At 51.1% G+C, this 17,384-nt stretch overlaps 1 protein-coding gene across 1 annotated transcript; it reads left to right on the forward strand.

The window, feature by feature from the left end:
• Positions 1 to 10,456: 10,456 nt before the first annotated feature.
• On the forward strand, positions 10,457 to 13,599 carry RAB17 (RAB17, member RAS oncogene family). Its single transcript, XM_010577994.1, has 5 exons — positions 10,457 to 10,598; positions 11,969 to 12,120; positions 12,556 to 12,681; positions 12,890 to 12,983; positions 13,487 to 13,599. The coding sequence occupies exons 1-5, from the start codon at positions 10,457 to 10,459 to the stop codon at positions 13,597 to 13,599; spliced, it is 627 nt and encodes a 208-aa protein (XP_010576296.1).
• The last annotated feature ends 3,785 nt before the right edge of the window (positions 13,600 to 17,384 follow it).

Consider the following 17,384-nt stretch of genomic DNA (forward strand, 5'->3'; position numbering starts at 1 on the left):
CTGACAAAATGATCTTTTAATGCTCCATTGCAGTGGTGACAAACTGTGCCTGTATCATCACAAGTGGGCTACCATGGGTCTTTGGGCTACAATGGGTCTTTGGGCTTCAGCAGATGGACTTTGCATCAGTTCATGACATTACTGCAGGCACAGAAAAGGAGAAAAAACAAAGGCCAGGATGCTTAGAAAAAGCATTTCCATTCCAAGCTAGGCCTCTGTGATTAACTTCTTACCCATGTTTTCTACGAGAACCATCATGCAAACAAGGGATTACTGCTTAACAGCACAGGTACAGCGAACAGTTTTGAGAACATAATTTATTGTGACCTCTGGATGGACCAATTACTTTGAATTCATTTTGCTTACTGTGGTTTCAGATGTTTCTCCTTGAAACAAATAGGCTTTTAAAAATAGAAAAGCCCCAGCTTATTTCTGAGGCTTTGTATCTGCTGGCCACCGACAAGGGCCAGGCTGGCTTGTTCAGCATGCCCACCTCTCTCAAAGCTGGCCAGGGGCTCCCCAGACCAACATTTCACAGCCCTGCTCAAATGAGCACAGTGAGGAGACCTGCTCCGCAAGAGCAGGGTCAGGACCACAGGTGGAGTCTGATCAGTGAGCTCGTTTATAGCAATACCAGCTAAACCAAAATATTTATACCCCAAAAGCAAGGCATGCTATATATACTTGCACTCAAGTGACTGGTTCCTTTGAAGCTGGCGGTGCAGAGAGACAAGTTGTCTGTCCTACAGCTGGTCCAGGAGCCAAAATCACTTAGGCAAGGTCATAATGAAAGCCACATTTCTATGACCATTCATTCTAGGCTCTGCATGCCCATTGCCAGCTATCTAAATCTGACCATAACCTCACTTCTGTCCAGCTAGCCAGAGCTCACAATAGACACAGTGTTGGCTTTGCAACAGCATCAAGACAACGGGCAACACTCTCAGAAAGCCTGGCAATACAGAGGCAGCCCATCGAAGCCTGTATATAGAGCAGTTTGCAGCAGCAGAGGGTTTACATCAGGTCAGCAGTGGCCTGTGGCCACTGTGGGCTTTCAGCATAGCCCAGAGCCCTAAAGCCACCAGACCATGGCACAGGACAACAGCAGGATTCAGACACTATCAAATACGCACCCCATACTTTCTAAAATGCCTGCATAGATATGCACATGCATTGTAGATACGCAGCTTTCTGAAAAATCAAACAAGGATTTCCAGGCCACTGTATCTCATATTCATACTGCTCTATCCCTGTTGTGGCAACTTCAGTAACTTTAAAGCAGCTCTAGCAAATCCTGGCTCTGTGGTTTAGGTCAGAGAAGTTTCACAAAGTCCTTCTGGTGTAAAACACGTTTTTTTCTGCTCCTCTACATACCCCAGCAGCAGCAAGAAAAAAAACCAAAAGCCACTTATGCTTTCAGATGTTTTCTTCAGAGACTATGAGGCAAGGCAGACAGCAGTCCTCACGGTATAATCCGGGCAGCTGAAACATGCTCCAGTATCTGTGGCTGTTCTTTGTCAAACCAGCCAAATTCAGGAGTGAGGTCACAGCCACCTGTCCCCATGCGAAATCGTGCAGCAGTGCTGTGATGTGAGCAGAAAACAAGAACCTGGAGGTACCCAAGCAAGCAGCACAAACAGTGCTCAGCTGAGCAGGGCTGCCAAGACCACAGCCATACTCTTGAAACATGCTAAATAAGAAGAAATGGGAGCATTTAGGATGAAAACTGACTGATTGGGAACAACTTCACAGTATTCGGGGATCTCCGGTGTCCAAAAATGCCAAAGCTGAGGCTAAGCAGTTAACAAGTTCTAAACAACACAAGGTCTTAGTGTTGGTTCAGCGGTGTGGGACCCTCGATGGAGATCAGACCTCCTGCACAGGGCTGCCTGCACAGAGCACAACAAGGAGCACAGGTAAACCAAGTGGACAAGCCAAGAGGAGTGGGAGAAACAAGTGAGGAGAGACAAAATAACTCTTCCCACAGGCAGACAGCAGGCAAGTGGCAAAGCTGAGGTTTTAGTCTTTCTTTTCAGATCAGGGTAGTGCCCTTATTACTGGACCCTGCTGCCTTTTCTACCCAACTGCTCTTCCTTAAGCAAGGGTTGATTTACAGTGCTTATATCGATGAGCTAATGCTTCCTCACAACAGTCATAGTCAGGAGGTACCAAGTGCTACACAATCACTGAAAAAGAGCCCTCCAGGAGCTCCCAAACTGCTCCAGAAAGATCTGTGTCCTTGTGCCTCCTTTTACTCAGAGAAAGAGGGAAGGAGAGGCAACCTGCCCAAAGTTACATAGCAGGCAGAGCCAGAAATACAAGATTATTGGAATTATTCTTGCATGTTTACTCCACTTGTTTTATTTTGACCTGCTCTGGCATTTCTATGCACTACCGAAATGTCACCGTTTCCTTCAAATCAAAGAAAAAGGCTGAGGTGGAGCAGTGGGGGAAGGTCTACAAGGGGGTTCCAGGTGCTCACATCATGCATTGCTGGGCTGGAGTATTTGATCCATATCACCACCCCCGTGGCCAGACTTGTCCTGCAAATTCTTGTGGCATAATTACATCAGGCAAGCATAAAAGTAAATGCAATCTCTAACCTCAGAAAAACAAACAATGCCCAGGTTTTTACCAATAAAGTTTATTTCTGGTAAGGAACCCTTCACTGCACCAGCACAGGTGAGCAAGGTGCCTCTCTAGCTCCATGCAGGTTACACCGAGTGCTCTACCAATCCAGTTTGGATGGAGCCACAGTCTTTATTTGCAAAGCAGTCACTGCTGAAGGAGGTCTGATCCTGAGCATCCAGGACAGCAAGATATTCGCACGCTCTGGAAGCAGGCAAGCAGACCAAGACACTGTGCAAAAAAGCTCTGGCTTCCTGACGTTGCAACAGCGTTTATCACAAAGGTTCACATCCCGGTCGTTTGGAGAACAGAGCTCACCCAAAGAAAAGCTGGCTGTCCAGATGCAGTTCTGGCAGGAGACCTCAGTCCATCTCTCTCCTCACCCTCACTGACTGGTGGCTATTTGGTTGCCTAGTTCAGAAATGATACTCCGGAGCGGACATCCCCGTTGGCTTACATTGTAGATAAGCTGCGCCCTCTAGTGGGGTCTGCCTCACCAAGAGCAGGAGAAGAGCCCGTCCAGGAGGCAGATGCCCCAGCCCAGGCTCCAGAGGTCTCCGGAGGGCATTTACACCAGCCAGGCTATAGCGCTTTGTGTGGGCATCTCATATACAGCATCTCCTTTTATAAAAGCCCTTAACAAAGGCATCTGAGACATAACACCTGCTCGGGCAGATGAGATTGGTATGAAAATAACAGAGCACGAGATGAGAGCTTATTGCAGCAGCGCAAATTGGAAACGAAGCTGGTTTTAGCAGCTACAAAGCAATCCTTTCATAAGGCTTCAAAGCCTTCCAACCAAGACAGAGAGCCTCATTTTCTACTAACAATTAGACGCTTAGTTTAGGTGCATGATGTTACCATAGCTTGTAGGTCCAAAGCAGTGGGTAAACGGGAGCAGACTGCCTTTCAGCATCACTCACTGCTGTGGGTCAGACGCTCAAATAGCATTATAAGCACAAGATCCTTGCAGATGGAGTACATACCTCCAAAGATTAAACTGAATTTTGATGGTCATCTGCATTCCCTGAGACAATAAGCATCCTAAATGTACTGGTACAAGCAGGCTTTGTCAGAGGTCTACCAGGTTTATGTTCACAATGGGAAATGTCCTGCAGCAATTCCAGCCTAAGGTATTTATGCCCCCCAGCCCTTCCCAAACCCTGAAACACCTTTCTACCCTTCTGCTGTGCCAACATGGCTGTTCACAGGGTCACACACAGACTCCTGCTTAAGAACCGATCTACCCAAAGCCCTGGAAGAAAATAAGGCTTTAAGTCAGCTCATTTCACAGCACAGCCTTGTGAAACAGGTTATGGGAAAGGGATAGGAACACCTGAACTGCTTCTGTGCTGGAAAAATTGTACCAGCCTCAGACGGTTTGGGTTTTCATAGGGTTGTTAGGAATATCTTCAAAGGATCCTCAAATCCTCTTCTAGCCTCTGCAGACCTGATGGGAAGGGACCTGGGAAGGCAACACTTTCCTTCCTTTTGGCAAAAAAACTGCAGGGTAAGATCAGCTCTCAGGCTGGAGGCGTACATGGGTATGCTCAAGCCAGTCTTGCTGTGACAGTGCAAATCTGTGCATGGACACATTCCCAAACGAAGGAAAACACTTTCATTTGGCTTGCAGACCAAAACCTGTCATGCTGATCCCACTTGGTGGGGGCACTGCTCCCGTATGATATCGGTGCAACTCCCGGGCATCTGTACATGGCATTTCATCTTAGAAATGGGAAGTAATCTAGCCACAACAGTCAGGCCTTGGAAGTCACATGACATTCTTCATTTCAAAACTGGGGTAAGAATTTTTTAAGCTTGCTTGTAGGACTTCTGCTTTTCACTCTGCTCCCTATAACCATTAGGGATGGATATTTAGAGTCTGTTTCAATTAAAAAAAACTTTAGGAGTTGTTACTTTAAGGAAAGACACTGACTATCATCAGATGAGTGACAGAAATACAAAAACTATCTTTATTTAGATTTTTAATTATCAGATCTTCCTGTGTTCACTCCAGACCTGTTATCCCAATGCATTAACATGCTGTGATCTCTCTCTCAAGATACTAGAGCTTGAACAAGAGCAGCCTTCTCCAAAGCACCAAGCCCCAGCTGCCTGTGGTAACTAGCTATTACCTTAATCAAAAGGCAGTAAAAGCCCAAGTACTCAGTTTTTGCTCACTTTGCACCTCCCCAGTTCATCTGCTGAAGCACTTTGCAAGAGAAGCGGGTGTGCTCTTTCCTGCCAGCTGGTAAACCAGCCATGCTCCTGAAAACAAATCGCTTCAGCAATCCCAGGCTCAAGTTATCTGAGTCCTTACCTTGGCACTTGACCAAAGCCACGTCTAATGTGCATCAGCAGAAATTGCTGTATTACAAAAACCCAGAGAAGGCCAGATCCTTGGCACGCTGTGGCTCTGGCTAGCCCCGCACCCAGCCCTCCCTGGTCCTCAAACCCCCCCACAGCGGGGTGTGAGCTGCTTTTGCTCCCTGTGCCCCTGGTAGCTAGGCTGGCCTTGGACCCCGAAGCATGGGGAAAAAATCCACCCACCCATTCATCCGTTCATCCATCCACCCACTGCCAAACCCCAGCATGGGAAGTGGGGAAGGAGGGAGGGAGGGAGGGAGGGGGTGCAGTGGGGCACGGCCACTGGCTCTGCTGAACATGACGGCAGTCCTGTTGTCCCGCCTTGCCCTGCTCAATGACGGGTCTAAGGTTCACTGATCTCTGGTTGCCTCTTACCTTTGACACAGCTCCCCAGGAGCCGCTGGCTGTTTTCATTTTTATCTGCCCCCGGCGCAGAGAGGCTTGGGCGGCTGGACGGGGCTGTTGCCCCTGACACCACGGACCAGAGCACCCGGAGGAGAGCAAGACTTCAGGAAGGTAAAGGCATCCTCTGCCGGGGGATTCCCTGCAGGGCAGGCCACAGCCCCGACCCACCATCTCTGAGGTACCTTTCCCATACAAGCTCCTGGGATTCATCCTCCCACCAGGAAGCAGCCCCACATCCCAGCTGCAAAGGGGCATCCACTGGGGAGGGCGGCACCATCCCTGCCCAAGGGAAGAGATTTTAGGAAGACTTAAGAAGCCCTCTGCCCTACCCCCTCTCCCAGGCAGCTGAAGAGCTGCTGCAAAGGTCTTAGCAGAGCACTTTGTCTCACCCACAGCCCAGAGCAGTCTCCATTTATTGCTGCTTTACTTCCCCAACCCACTCTGGCTGCACAGTTAATGACCCTTATTCTGTTCCCCTCAGCTTTGAGGAGAGCTTATTGCATTGAGAAATCTCCACTATGTAAATCTAACACTGTTTACGCATTAAGTCTTTGCAGTTTGGATTTTCGTATCCCCTGGTAACCTTGGCTTAAGCAAACTTTCCAAGCGGCCATGCTCCTACACCAGCACTGTGAGAGCTTTAGCAGGTAGGAGGAGTGCTTTGAGCTGAATACTAGAAGTTAATTGGGGAGGTAGGTGCATGACCACTATCTGGGGGTAAAAACTAAACTAAAACATCTAAATTTGAAAGAACCTAAAACATCATGTCCAAAACTTGCAGGGCTAGATACTGCAGACTTATACAGGTAGCACTGGAGTCCTGTTTTTTTCTGAGGAGCTGCTTAACTGTGGTTCTTGTTCACTGCTGCACCCTCGCAGAAACTCAGCAAATATCTTTAATGTTTTTAGGATCTTCTTAGAGCTTGTGGTTTAGAAAAGCTTAGACATCAGTTTGACATCATTAGACTTAAACATCATTAATTTCCCAGGAAGTTAAATGGAGTCTTAAATAACACTTCTCAGTGGCTCCATCCCCTAAGGGATGCATTTCTTTTCTTTTTTTGCTGTTTTCCTTTGGAAATAAATGGCTTATCCCCTGGCAATAAATATACCAGGATCCCCCCTCCCCAGGTTAAAAATACTGTAGAGATACTAGCTTACTGTGTGGTGAAAGCCAAGCCCTTGCTGTTGCATTCCAGTGCAAATATCTACTCTGCCACTTCATGTTTCTGGTTTTTTTATTACTAGTGTTTATGCCCATAAAACATGGGTTTGAAAGGATGCTCCTTAGCTAAAGTCCACTTTCCTGCTAATTATAAACAACTGAGTCACCCTCATAAACAGATTTGTCAGGTTCCTTCTTGGAAACATTGAGGGCAGGCTGTTCAAGTGCAGTATCACTGATCTGGCGCTGCTGCCGTACCCGGCAAACAGATGACCTTTAAGTTGATTTACATTAAACCGGCAGGCTCCATAGGGGAATCTGGTTAACAGTGGTCAGAGCTGACTCCGCATACCCACCCATTGCCCATGGGAAGGAGAGAGGAGACATCGAGACAGGGGAACAGGGGTGTCTGGCTGAGAACACAATTTCCTGGCTGCAGCGATGCTTAATCCTCCATTAGGAAGTGAGAAATGATCTGTGTCGTGGCTGTTTCGGTACTCACCTTCTAGGTAAGTGTAAGATCAGGCAAGCCTGTCCCAAATATCTGCTGCTAGACACAGCTGTCAAAATATTAAGCTGTATCTGGAGACTAAATCCACCAACAGGATTTTTACAGTTGATTGAAGAGAAATGCTTGTCTAGACTAATCTCTTGCTCTTTATATTGAAACTGAGCAGGTTCAGCTTTCCCTGTCCCTCAATGTGGCCTTTAGGCATGAGGACAGGACTTGTAACACGTCAGCTATTCCCCAGGCTGCTCCCTAAACTGCTGAGTTATCCTCTACCAGGATCAAACTAAAAAGCCCTGAAATCCAGCATCTAAGCAGTCCCAGTTCAGGTTACACCTCAGCCTTTCAAAGCCTGCATGGGAAAATTTGCTGAAGACATTTTATGTGGAAGCATCAGTGACTCCTTCACAGTTTCAAGTTTGCAGTGAGATAAATCAAACTTACTCTATTTATACCAACAGAAACTTTCTGACACGCAAGTGCACTCTGCTGGGGCTTAATTCACAGAAACCAGCAGGAAAGTTGCTTTAAATGTTTCTCCTGGATATGTTCAGTCAGCCTCAGCCCAGGGGACTCAAGGAGGTTTCCAGATGAACGAGCTTCCTCCACTTCATTGGCAGTGCAGGCTGAAAGAACAGGGATGCTGTTTACTGTACGGCAACAGCACCCTTATCCACACCCAGAGCAGGCATTGGTAACCCTGTCAGAGCAATATCCTGGATTTGCAGAGCTGACTGTAACGCTAAGCTGGGTCTCACTGACAGGCTCTTCCCCAGGGCAGGGAGCAGCCACAGAAGGGTGACCACCAGCCACATGAGATGTCTGGAGGGTTTTTCCTGTAGTCCCTTAGCCAGCAAGCACAGGGTTTTATTCTGTATGCTCCTTTCTTCCAGAGAGAGAGAGAGAGAGAGACAGAGTTTCCCCTAAATCCTATTTTCCATTGAATCAGAATAAAGCCACTTGTTTTGCTTCCTTGCCGTTCTCCTAGGGTTGAAAGGGAGACTTACCTTCTGCCTCTTAACAAGGACAAGAAATTGTTTCAAATGAGCTTTGGCAAAACTCCCCATCTCCTATAGGTATTTGCTAGTATGAAAAGTTTGTAAGGGAACTTCCATCAATGGCAGTAATTCTCAGGTGATCTTTGTTCCAGTGTCAGTGCAATCTTCTAGGGTTAAACAGAGCAGGAGAGTAAAATAATGAGAAACTGAGTTTAAGACAATGTCAGGTGTTTTTCATGCAACTTCTTGCTTTCATAGAGAGTTTAATGGCATATCACCTACGGTAGCTAACGTTAACAGCCCAGAAAGGATAACAGTCTTATTTCCAGGCCTACAAAGAGGCAAATGTATGTAATTAATACCAGAAGGAGCACAGCCTTATGCTGCGCTGCAGTGTTTATCTTTTTCCTGCTTAAAAAAACCCCAACAAACAAACAACCCAAACCTATCAGTAACTAGCTGTTCTGCACAAACTGCAACCCTGCTCTTCATCACTGGGCTGTACGAGCTGGTGGACAAGATTTTACCCCTGTTTTTCAAGGGGATGAAAGCCCATCTCAGGGAACAGAAAAACCACAGATACAGACCCAGGTTCAGCCAGCACTAAGGACCGCTCTTAATGACAGCCCGCTTTGATAACAGGCTCAGGGAAGGGAGAATTAAAGGTCTGGAGCCTGCCAGATTGCAGGGGAAGACAGGCAAAATAAAGGAGACACATGGAATGAGCAGTGTGCAGGAACAAGAGGCTTTTGTCAGACAAGGGAGCTGCAGACCCTCCCGGGCCACCTTCTTGCTCACCTCCAAGTTCTGCATGTCAAACTCCTGCAAGCCCCAGGTAGAAATTGGAGTCATTGCACCAAATCTCCATTATTAGTCTTGCAGGTCCCTGCTCTCTGGCTGATCAGGGCTTTCTTCAAAAGCATGTGGAGGGAAGCACCCTATGCCAGCAGCGTTCATGCTGGCATGGGAGGCTTTTCATCTTGGCATGCAATAGCAGCGAGAGGATCAGGACACACAGACAAGGACCAGCAGCAGGACACTAATATTTCAGCATCCTTCACAAGGCTGCTCTGCTGCCTTTGGGTGTTAGAAGATCAGATCTATATAGGAGGCACACCCCACCTCTGCACACAGCAGTTACGGGCTTGCTCGTGGCATATTTCCCCTTTGCTGCTGCATGTGAGGTAGGATAAGTGCATGCAAGGTCGCATCATGCCCTTCTCCTGCTCAGTTCAACACCCCATGACACTTCATCTTCAAGCTCTGCATGAACCTCCCTCTTTCCTGCATAGCTCTCCCATGAGCTGAGTAATTTTAGAGGAGGAGCTTTGCAAGGAGGAGGGAAGGCAAAGCTTTGACTAGCTGCAAGACAGTGTTATTCACCATACTTTACTGACAGCTCCCGCTGACATAGAGGCAGCATCCCTTCCTTGAGCTCAAGGCTCGGAGAAGGGGAAATGTGCCACCCAGGAGGGCTCACACTGGCCATCCTCTTCCCAGGATATGGCCAACACTGTGCAGTGGCTCTCTTCGAGTCAGGTTTGAGGTGACCACTGTTATTTCGGGCCATGGTCCCCTGCTGTCCCTGATGACCATGCAGCGTAGCTCCACCCCTAGTGATGCAGAGTCACACTCCGTGGTGCAATGGTCATGAGGACATGAGACTTCATGGGCTTGGTCTGCCCAGGGTTTCTTAATCCATGGTGGAAGAGCATGTGCTGTCTGCTTTGTGTGCTGCTATCCTCAAGGGTGCTTGAATCAGGTCCTCTCACTCTTGCTTTTTCACCCTGGCGAGCAACATGCTGACTCAAAGCACTGCTGCCACAAAGCCCATCAGCTCTTGGGGTGTGCAGCCATTCCCTGGACAGTGTCCTTAGCAAGCTGGTAGCAGCATCACCTCCACAGCTGAGCTCACCTCCAGCCTGAGTTAGGCTCTCCTGGTATAACTTCTAACCAAGACCCACAAAGAACATGGAACATCAGCCTAAGCTCTTCACCAGGACTTTGATGAAAGAGGCATGCTCAAGAGCAAGTCACACCCATAAGTGATGTCCCTCTGCCATTAACTTTCTCCAGCATGTCCTCTTTAAAGGAGATGCACCCAGTCCAATCTCCTTGTCTACATCCAAGAAGGCCTCTTGTATCAAATTTCTTCCTAAAGATCTCCACCCTCTGGTCATAACTGACAGTGGCAGATGGTTTGATGTATTAAATTTGATTCAGGGTATTAATGATTTTATTCTAGCCTATTTTGAGGTTAAACTACACCTGCCCCACTGCCACCAGTCAGGAATTGAGGCAGGAGGCTCAGCTGATGGACCTGAGATCACTGCAGACACATGTTGAATGAAGCTGGTTTCCTTGCAGGGCACGGCACAGAAAGCAATGCTGGGCACCTCCCTGGAGGGGATTCGACCCACCTACACCTACAAGGTGGTTCTGCTGGGGAGCATGTCGGTGGGAAAGTCAAGCCTGGCCTACCGATACGTGAAAAATGACTTCAAGGAGTTGCTGCCAACTGTGGGATGTGAGTGAGTGGCTTCAACAGCTTGATGGCTCTGAACAAGAGACCAGGCCTGCTGCCCTTCCTTGCAATGGGGTAGGATGCAGGAGAACCTGTTGGTACATCTTGCAGTAGCACAGACCCACTTTTGAACATGATACGGACTTGCCCCAGAGCCAGACCTCCCAATTCACTGTCACCTTCAGACCTCTGCAGCCCACTTTCCTCAGCACCAGGCTGTAAGAAAATCCACATCCAAATTGCACAGGTTTGGCTTAGTGCTGCTTTTTGGAGGTGGATGAGCAGCAAAACAAGTGAAATCTGGGGTCCAAACTGTACAGCCCACCTGCCCTTCACATACTTGGTCCTGTGCTGCCCTCACAGCTACTCAGACACCCCAGGAGAGTGTCTCCTGTACACATGCTGCCCTAGCCCCAATGTCCCACTGGAGCAAGGAGGTTCTGGCTGGGGTGCAGGTGGGCAGGACAGCCCAGGAGGCGGCTGCCAGCTGTGGCAGGACTCCCCAGCACTGCCTGATGGTAGGCTCGCAGCAGTGCCTTGTTCCTCTAGCCTGCCTGCAGAGACGAGAGCGCAGACCTGCCCACGCTCTGCCCCACTGACAAAGGGGAGAGCATCTGCCCCAGCACATCGTGTCCTGTGAAGCCATGCTGACTAACCCACATCCAAAGGCAGGCTACGTGCATGCTCATGCTTCGATAAAAACCATCTGGAGGGCTGTGAGAGCTCTGCTCCCTCTATAAACTCCCTCAGGCCAACACACCTGCTGGGATCAAGCTACCTCCCCTGTACATTCACATCAGCACAGCTTCCTACAGCACCTAGACGTTATAGATATTAATTTTATATGATATACCTGGGTTTTGCCCCAAGAAGGCACAGAGGATGTGGGCCTACCCGGAGCCTGAAGAGCTAGCTGGTGGAGGAGACAGAGGTGCTGTGGAGCTGCTCCCCTTGTCCCTCTGCCTTGGCTCTGGCTGGTCCACAGGCAGCCATCTGCTCCCTGGGAGCAGGAATGGAGGCTCCCCTCAGTGGCTATTCCTATTCACAGCTCTCACAGGTCTGACCCACTAGCAAAGTGGAGGTGGCTCTCTATCTGGTGGCTATTCTGCAAAACTCAGAGCTATCTGACATCAAAACTGTTGTGCATGCACCCAAATCTGCTGCCAGGAAGGGCTCCCAGCCTGCCACAGGCTGCTCTGCTTTGCAGCACGCCATCCCATCATCAACAGTGCCAGTGCTTATGAGAAACCCGTCCCAGTTTTGTACATTAGAGCATTGTTACCAGTCCTCAGGATGGGTTTGACCTCACAGCAGTGGATCTGAGCTTTCTGCTATTGCTGCAAGCGAACATGCACCCTACATCTGGCTTGCAGGCTCCTTCTTCACACAGACGCTCAACCTGGAGGTAGCCACCGTCAAGTTTGAGATCTGGGACACGGCAGGCCAGGAGAAGTACCACAGCGTCTGCCACCTCTACTACCGGGGTGCCCATGCTGCTCTCCTCATTTACGACATCACTAACAAGGTAAGGCAGGGGATGCTGATCCCATCCGTGCCAAAACTATGCCATGCTGCAGCAGCACTGGTGGGGCAGAGGTGTCCAGATGATGATGATTTTCCTTAGTAGAGCAGAAAGCAGTACACAAGCACTGCTTGAGAAGATGGATGTCCCACCTGGGACATGCCAGGGGCTGTCCCTGCCCATGCAGGACCACGCCACATCCCCAGGGGCAATTTCTGCTGCCACTTAGAAAGGGTGTATCCCATCCAAGGCTGATTTATCCCTAAAGGTGTTTGAGGGCCGGTGACCTGTTTTCCTGAGAGAAGGCAACCAAAGCTTCCCCGCCACAGCTCTTCCACCCCCTTTGATTTCGTGCTACCCATCCAGCTTTGCTATGTCTGAGACAAAGGGATTAAATCAAAACCAGGTCACTGGGTGGGTTTGTCTCCATCTCTCCAGGAAACACTCAACAAAGCAAAGCTGTGGCTGAGGGACCTAGAGAAAGAATTCCTTCCTAATGAAATTGTCATTGCTTTGGTGGGCAACAAGATGGACCTTGCTGCTGAGCGAGAAGTTGCCACCCAGGTGAGCATCTGTGGTGGGCTCCCAGAACCCCTCATCACCCCCTTGCCAGCAAGCACTGGGATATGTCCTAGCAAAGCCAAAAATTTAAAAGGCTTTCATACACCTCTTAAGTCCCTATACAATTATTGACCTGCCATGAAATGCCACCGTAACCAAACAAGCAGCCCCAGAGAGGGCTGGGGGAATAACTCTGCTTGTCTCCACCTAGGAGGGGGAAGAATTTGCAAGAACAAAAGGCCTCCTGTTCATAGAGACATCTGCAAAATCCAGCCAACAAGTAAATGATATCTTTATGGCCATAGGTGAGTTGTGTGATGGCTCTAGGTGAGAGCAGAGGTGGGTGAACTACAGGCCCCAAACCTCTGCTTCAAGCCTGTAAATGCCTTCCCCCCTGCAGAGCTGACCCCCTTCATTGCTCATGCCTGCCACTGAGATTTTCTTCCTAGCTGGTCCAGCCTGCACTGCACCCAGCAGCTGCAAGGGTCACAGCCACAGCAGTCCATGGTTTCTGTGAAATATGCCAAACCTCTTAGGGAAGAAGCATGGACAGATTCATCCCAGGATGCACCAACATCAGAGATGGATTTCAGGCTCTCTCCCAAAGCCACAATTTCCTTTTTCTTTAGTATCCAATCTAGGTGTAACGGTGCCCCCAGCATAGCTGTTCAGTAGAGATCTAACTCTGTTACTGTGGGACAGTACCAGTGGCCATCAGTGGCTCCCCTGAGGTGGGACAGGACAACCATCACATCCCATCCCACCGACAGGAGAAATGAGCCTTTTCTCACCTTGTGTTTCTTCCTAGCCCAAGAGCTCCTGCAGCGGGAACAAGAGAAGGAATCCACCCTGTCCCTGCACAGGAGGTCAACAGTTGACCTGGGGGAGAGTGGGGCAAGGATGGGGTGCTGCCAGCTCTGAGGAGAGGCAGCTCTGAACCTCAGCAGTGGCTGGATGAGGTCTCCAAGAGGAGCAATGACAAAGCAGGGGGGATGCAGAAGCGCAGAGGCAGCTCAACCTAACCACACTCCCCCTCGGAGCAAGGTCAGAGCCCATCCTGGGGGCACAGGGCCTCTTCAACCCTCCAGCACTGGCTTCATCCAAGAGGTAAAGCACGGGGGTTTCTTCCACCAACTTTCCACTTCCAGAGAGGAGCTTGACCCCCCAGCACCACTGCCACTGGCCCTGACTGGTGATATCCCCCTGCCCCAGCTGCATGTCACCTCCTCCATCTCTCTTCCCATTTGAAAAGGGAGGGGTTAACTTTCCTGAGAGAAGCAGGTGCATCCCAGTGGCTTTACACCCAGGCTGCAAATAAAGAGAATATTGCCCTAAAGGTGTTATTTTTTTTTTTTCTTCCTGACCTGGATGTCAGCCCTCCGGTGGGGACCACAGGAAGCCTGGAGGTGGTAGGGACTGGAGCCTGTGCTCCACTCATCCCACTGGCCCCCACCTGACCCATCACAGGGGTCAGAGTCCATCCTCAGGAAAAAATCACCCATTTATTGCCAATATAAGAGCCAGGTCCTAAGGCAGGGCAGGGCCAAAGCAAACACCAGGCATTGCAGTAGTCTGTGCCTTGCAGTGCCTCCCCTTTGCACATTATGAATTATGCTGTGGGAGCACACCTTGGCTGGAAGAAGAGAAAAAAATAAAAGCACCGTGGCTCTCTCCAAAAGCACGCTGGTGCCCAGCAAGGCCAGGGGGTGTCAGGCTTAGGGAATATGTTGCCCTTTCTGAGAGAGCTGTAGCAACACTGGCATGGCCACAGGCAAAGAGCAGCACCACTCACCCTGTCTGCAGGGCAACATAACTGCTGAGTTTTTGGGGCATGCCCTGACGGCGATGCCAGCCCATGGGGCAATGCCTAGCCAGGCTGAGCTCAGCCACAACGCAGCAGACACCCTTGAAGATGTTCCCCATGGAGAGGAGAGGACCACAGCACCCTTTGCCAGGTCAGCTTCCCCCTGAGGGCCACCCCAGCAGCCCACACCAGCTGGGGACACCCACCTGCAATGCTTCCCCAGGGCTGAGCCATCCTGGAGTGGGACAGAGGCTCCTTTTCAGCAGGAAGGCAGATTTGCTGCCTCCTCTTGCTTAAATCCCCTGCCTTAGGGCAGCTGGGAGACATGGGTGCTAATTGCCACTCATCCCCCTATCTGCCCCCTCCCCTCCCAAGATTAACCCTTCCCTCCCCAAACAGCCCTAGACCCTCAATGCTGGGCCAGGAGCCACAGACAGGGATGCTGAGAGTCACTCTTCTCTGTGGCCCCTCTCGCCCCCAAACTGCAGAGGGGGTAAAATGGTCTGGCTTGGGGACACAGCTCGAGAGGGGACATTTGGGGACATGCAGCAAGATGGATGGGGCCCTCCGTGCTCCCCAAGTGTTTCTGACCTGGGCCATGGAAATGGGGTGGCTGTTTCTGACCTGGACACCATGGAAATAGAGGTGTCGGGGGCACCCATAGGTGCTGGCGTGGTGCAGACCCCAGGGGATGCACCTGGGAAAGGGGGCCCTCTGGGCCTTATTTTTAGGGTGTTTTTTGAGGTGTGTGGGGATAAACATGCCATGTTGTGCAGAAGGGAAGCATTGCCACACTGCACACATTGCCAGGGCAGGCTGCAAAACCATGGTGAGTCCAGCAATTCTGAGGGTCGCACAACCCCCCCCATGACCCCCTGCACCTTCCCACACTGCCGTTTCAGAGCAGAGAGGCTGGGACAAAGGGGTGAGGAGAAGGGCTTTTATTGTTGGCGTCAGCTCAGGGGCTCCACTCCTCCCGGGGGGGCTGGGGGTGCGGGTGGGGGGGGGCACAGGCTAGCCACTGGCTGGCCCCCCCAGGATGGGTGCCCTCGCCCAGGGCTTGCCGCCGCCCGAACCGCCCCACCGGCCTGATCCCACGCCCCGTGTACCAGGAGGGGTCGATGTCCGGGTCTGCAAGGCAAAAGGCGAGGAACTGTCAGGGGGTGATGGGGGAGGAGTGGAGGGAGAACAGGGCATTGCACCCGTGGGTGGGGGGGATGATGAATGCCAGGGGAGCGGGAAAGGGGGTTGAGGGGAATAAAAGCTGTTGCAAAGGCTGTTTCAAAGCAAACCTTTGCTTCTACATAGTGACCCCCCTCCCTCGCCCCCCCCCAAACGCAGCTGAATCTGGGGATGCAGAGGGGGCTGGAGGCAGGGGGTAGGCTGCGGGGAGTCCCTTACTCCTGCTCTCCTGACTCCTGATTTCCATGGAGCGCTCACGGATGCGGCCGTGGGCGACGGGCAGGGTCAGGCAGGCGAGCAGCAGGCACAGGAGGCAGGCAGCACCCAGCTTCATCCCTGGCACTCTCCAGCTGCTGTGGCTTGGCTCTGAAGCCTCCCAAGCCCCTGGGTCTTCCAGCTGGTGCCACGAAGATGATGGCCTCTGACGCAGCTGCGGGAGTGAAGGGGTTTGGCTGTGGCAGAGACACCCCGCTTGGGTTAAACGCTTGCAGGGTGAGCCCCCCATCAGGAGGGGAAGGCTGGAGGGGTTGGGGCAACTGTATCGCTGCTGCCAGGGGGCTGCAGTGCCCATCACAGCATCCTCAGGCTGGCAGGGATGCAAAGGGCTCAGGGCAGCTTGATCAAAACCTGGGGGTTTTGCTGGGGCTGATAGCTCTGGGGAAAATATCCCCTGCAAACATGAGTTGTACAAACCTCATGTTCTTTTAAATAGGTTTCTGTCCTAGCCTCACACCTTAGGCCAGGCCTGGCATCACTCTTTCTTTCCAGGACCCCCGGTGCGCCCATGGGACTCGCAGCCCTGGAGATGGGGAGAAGGGCCACCACCAACATGCAGGGCTAGCAGCACCAAGCAAAAGCTGCAGAGGCACAAATGGGTTTTGCTGCTGGATGCTGGGTGATGGATGGACCGCAGCCACCTCGGCACCCTTGGCACCCACCCCTGGACCCAGCTGCCAAAACGATAACCCGGGAGCACCCTGTAACATGCTTTATGGCACTGAGGTGATGAGCGAGACTGTGCAGGGCGGGCTGAGCGATGGGCTTGACTTCTGCAGCCACCTGCAACGAGGGAGCAGGGCAAGGGGCAGAAGCAGGAGAGCTGGCTTAAGCAGGACACAGTGGGGACATAGCAGCAGCTTTATTTCCAAGGACTTTAGCAAAGGAGAAGTTTGCAGCGTGCCAGGCAAGAGCCAGTCTGGGCTCCTGAGAGCTCAGGTTTGCTGCAGCTGCCGACTTTTCACAATCCTGTTTTGGACCCCCCCACAGCCGGCTGGACAGATACAAGGACACGCACACAGCAGCAAAGCAGTGCTTGGGAAATTACCCAGCAACAAAAGCATCACAAGAGGGAGAGAAAAGCGGTGCTCCCACTTACCGAGGTGTGGCGAGGCAAGGTGCCCAGCTGCCGTCCCCCTGAGCCGAGTGCCCGCTGTCTGAGCCAGAGTCCCCTCCAGTCACTGTTTTTATGGCCGGTTTCATGCTGATGTCAGAGGCGAGCCCCGGCGCGGACCAAGCCAGGGCATCTCCCCTCCCCGCCGTCCACTCTCATCAAATCAGCACAGGGATTTTCATGACTCAGAAGGGACCAGCATTTTATCTTCCACTGGCCAAGACAGACAGCTTAGGAATATGTTAATCCCTGTCCTCGACCCAGTGTTATTTCAAACAAGGGGAAGTTTTCTGCTCCACCACCCTGCCCACGGGGAGCCTCTCACCCAAC

Source organism: Haliaeetus leucocephalus, unplaced genomic scaffold, assembly GCF_000737465.1.
Source record: "Haliaeetus leucocephalus isolate CR32 unplaced genomic scaffold, Haliaeetus_leucocephalus-4.0 Scaffold587, whole genome shotgun sequence".
NCBI lineage: Eukaryota > Metazoa > Chordata > Aves > Accipitriformes > Accipitridae > Haliaeetus > Haliaeetus leucocephalus.

Excerpts from the sequence above, each read along its gene's own strand:
- RAB17 (XM_010577994.1), top strand. The coding sequence starts at position 10,457 with ATGCTGGGCACCTCCCTGGAGGGGATTCGACCCACCTACACCTACAAG. Across the intron at positions 10,599-11,968 it reads GTTGCTGCCAACTGTGGGAT|GCTCCTTCTTCACACAGACG; the intron begins GTGAGTGAGTGG and ends TCTGGCTTGCAG. Across the intron at positions 12,121-12,555 it reads TTTACGACATCACTAACAAG|GAAACACTCAACAAAGCAAA; the intron begins GTAAGGCAGGGG and ends CCATCTCTCCAG.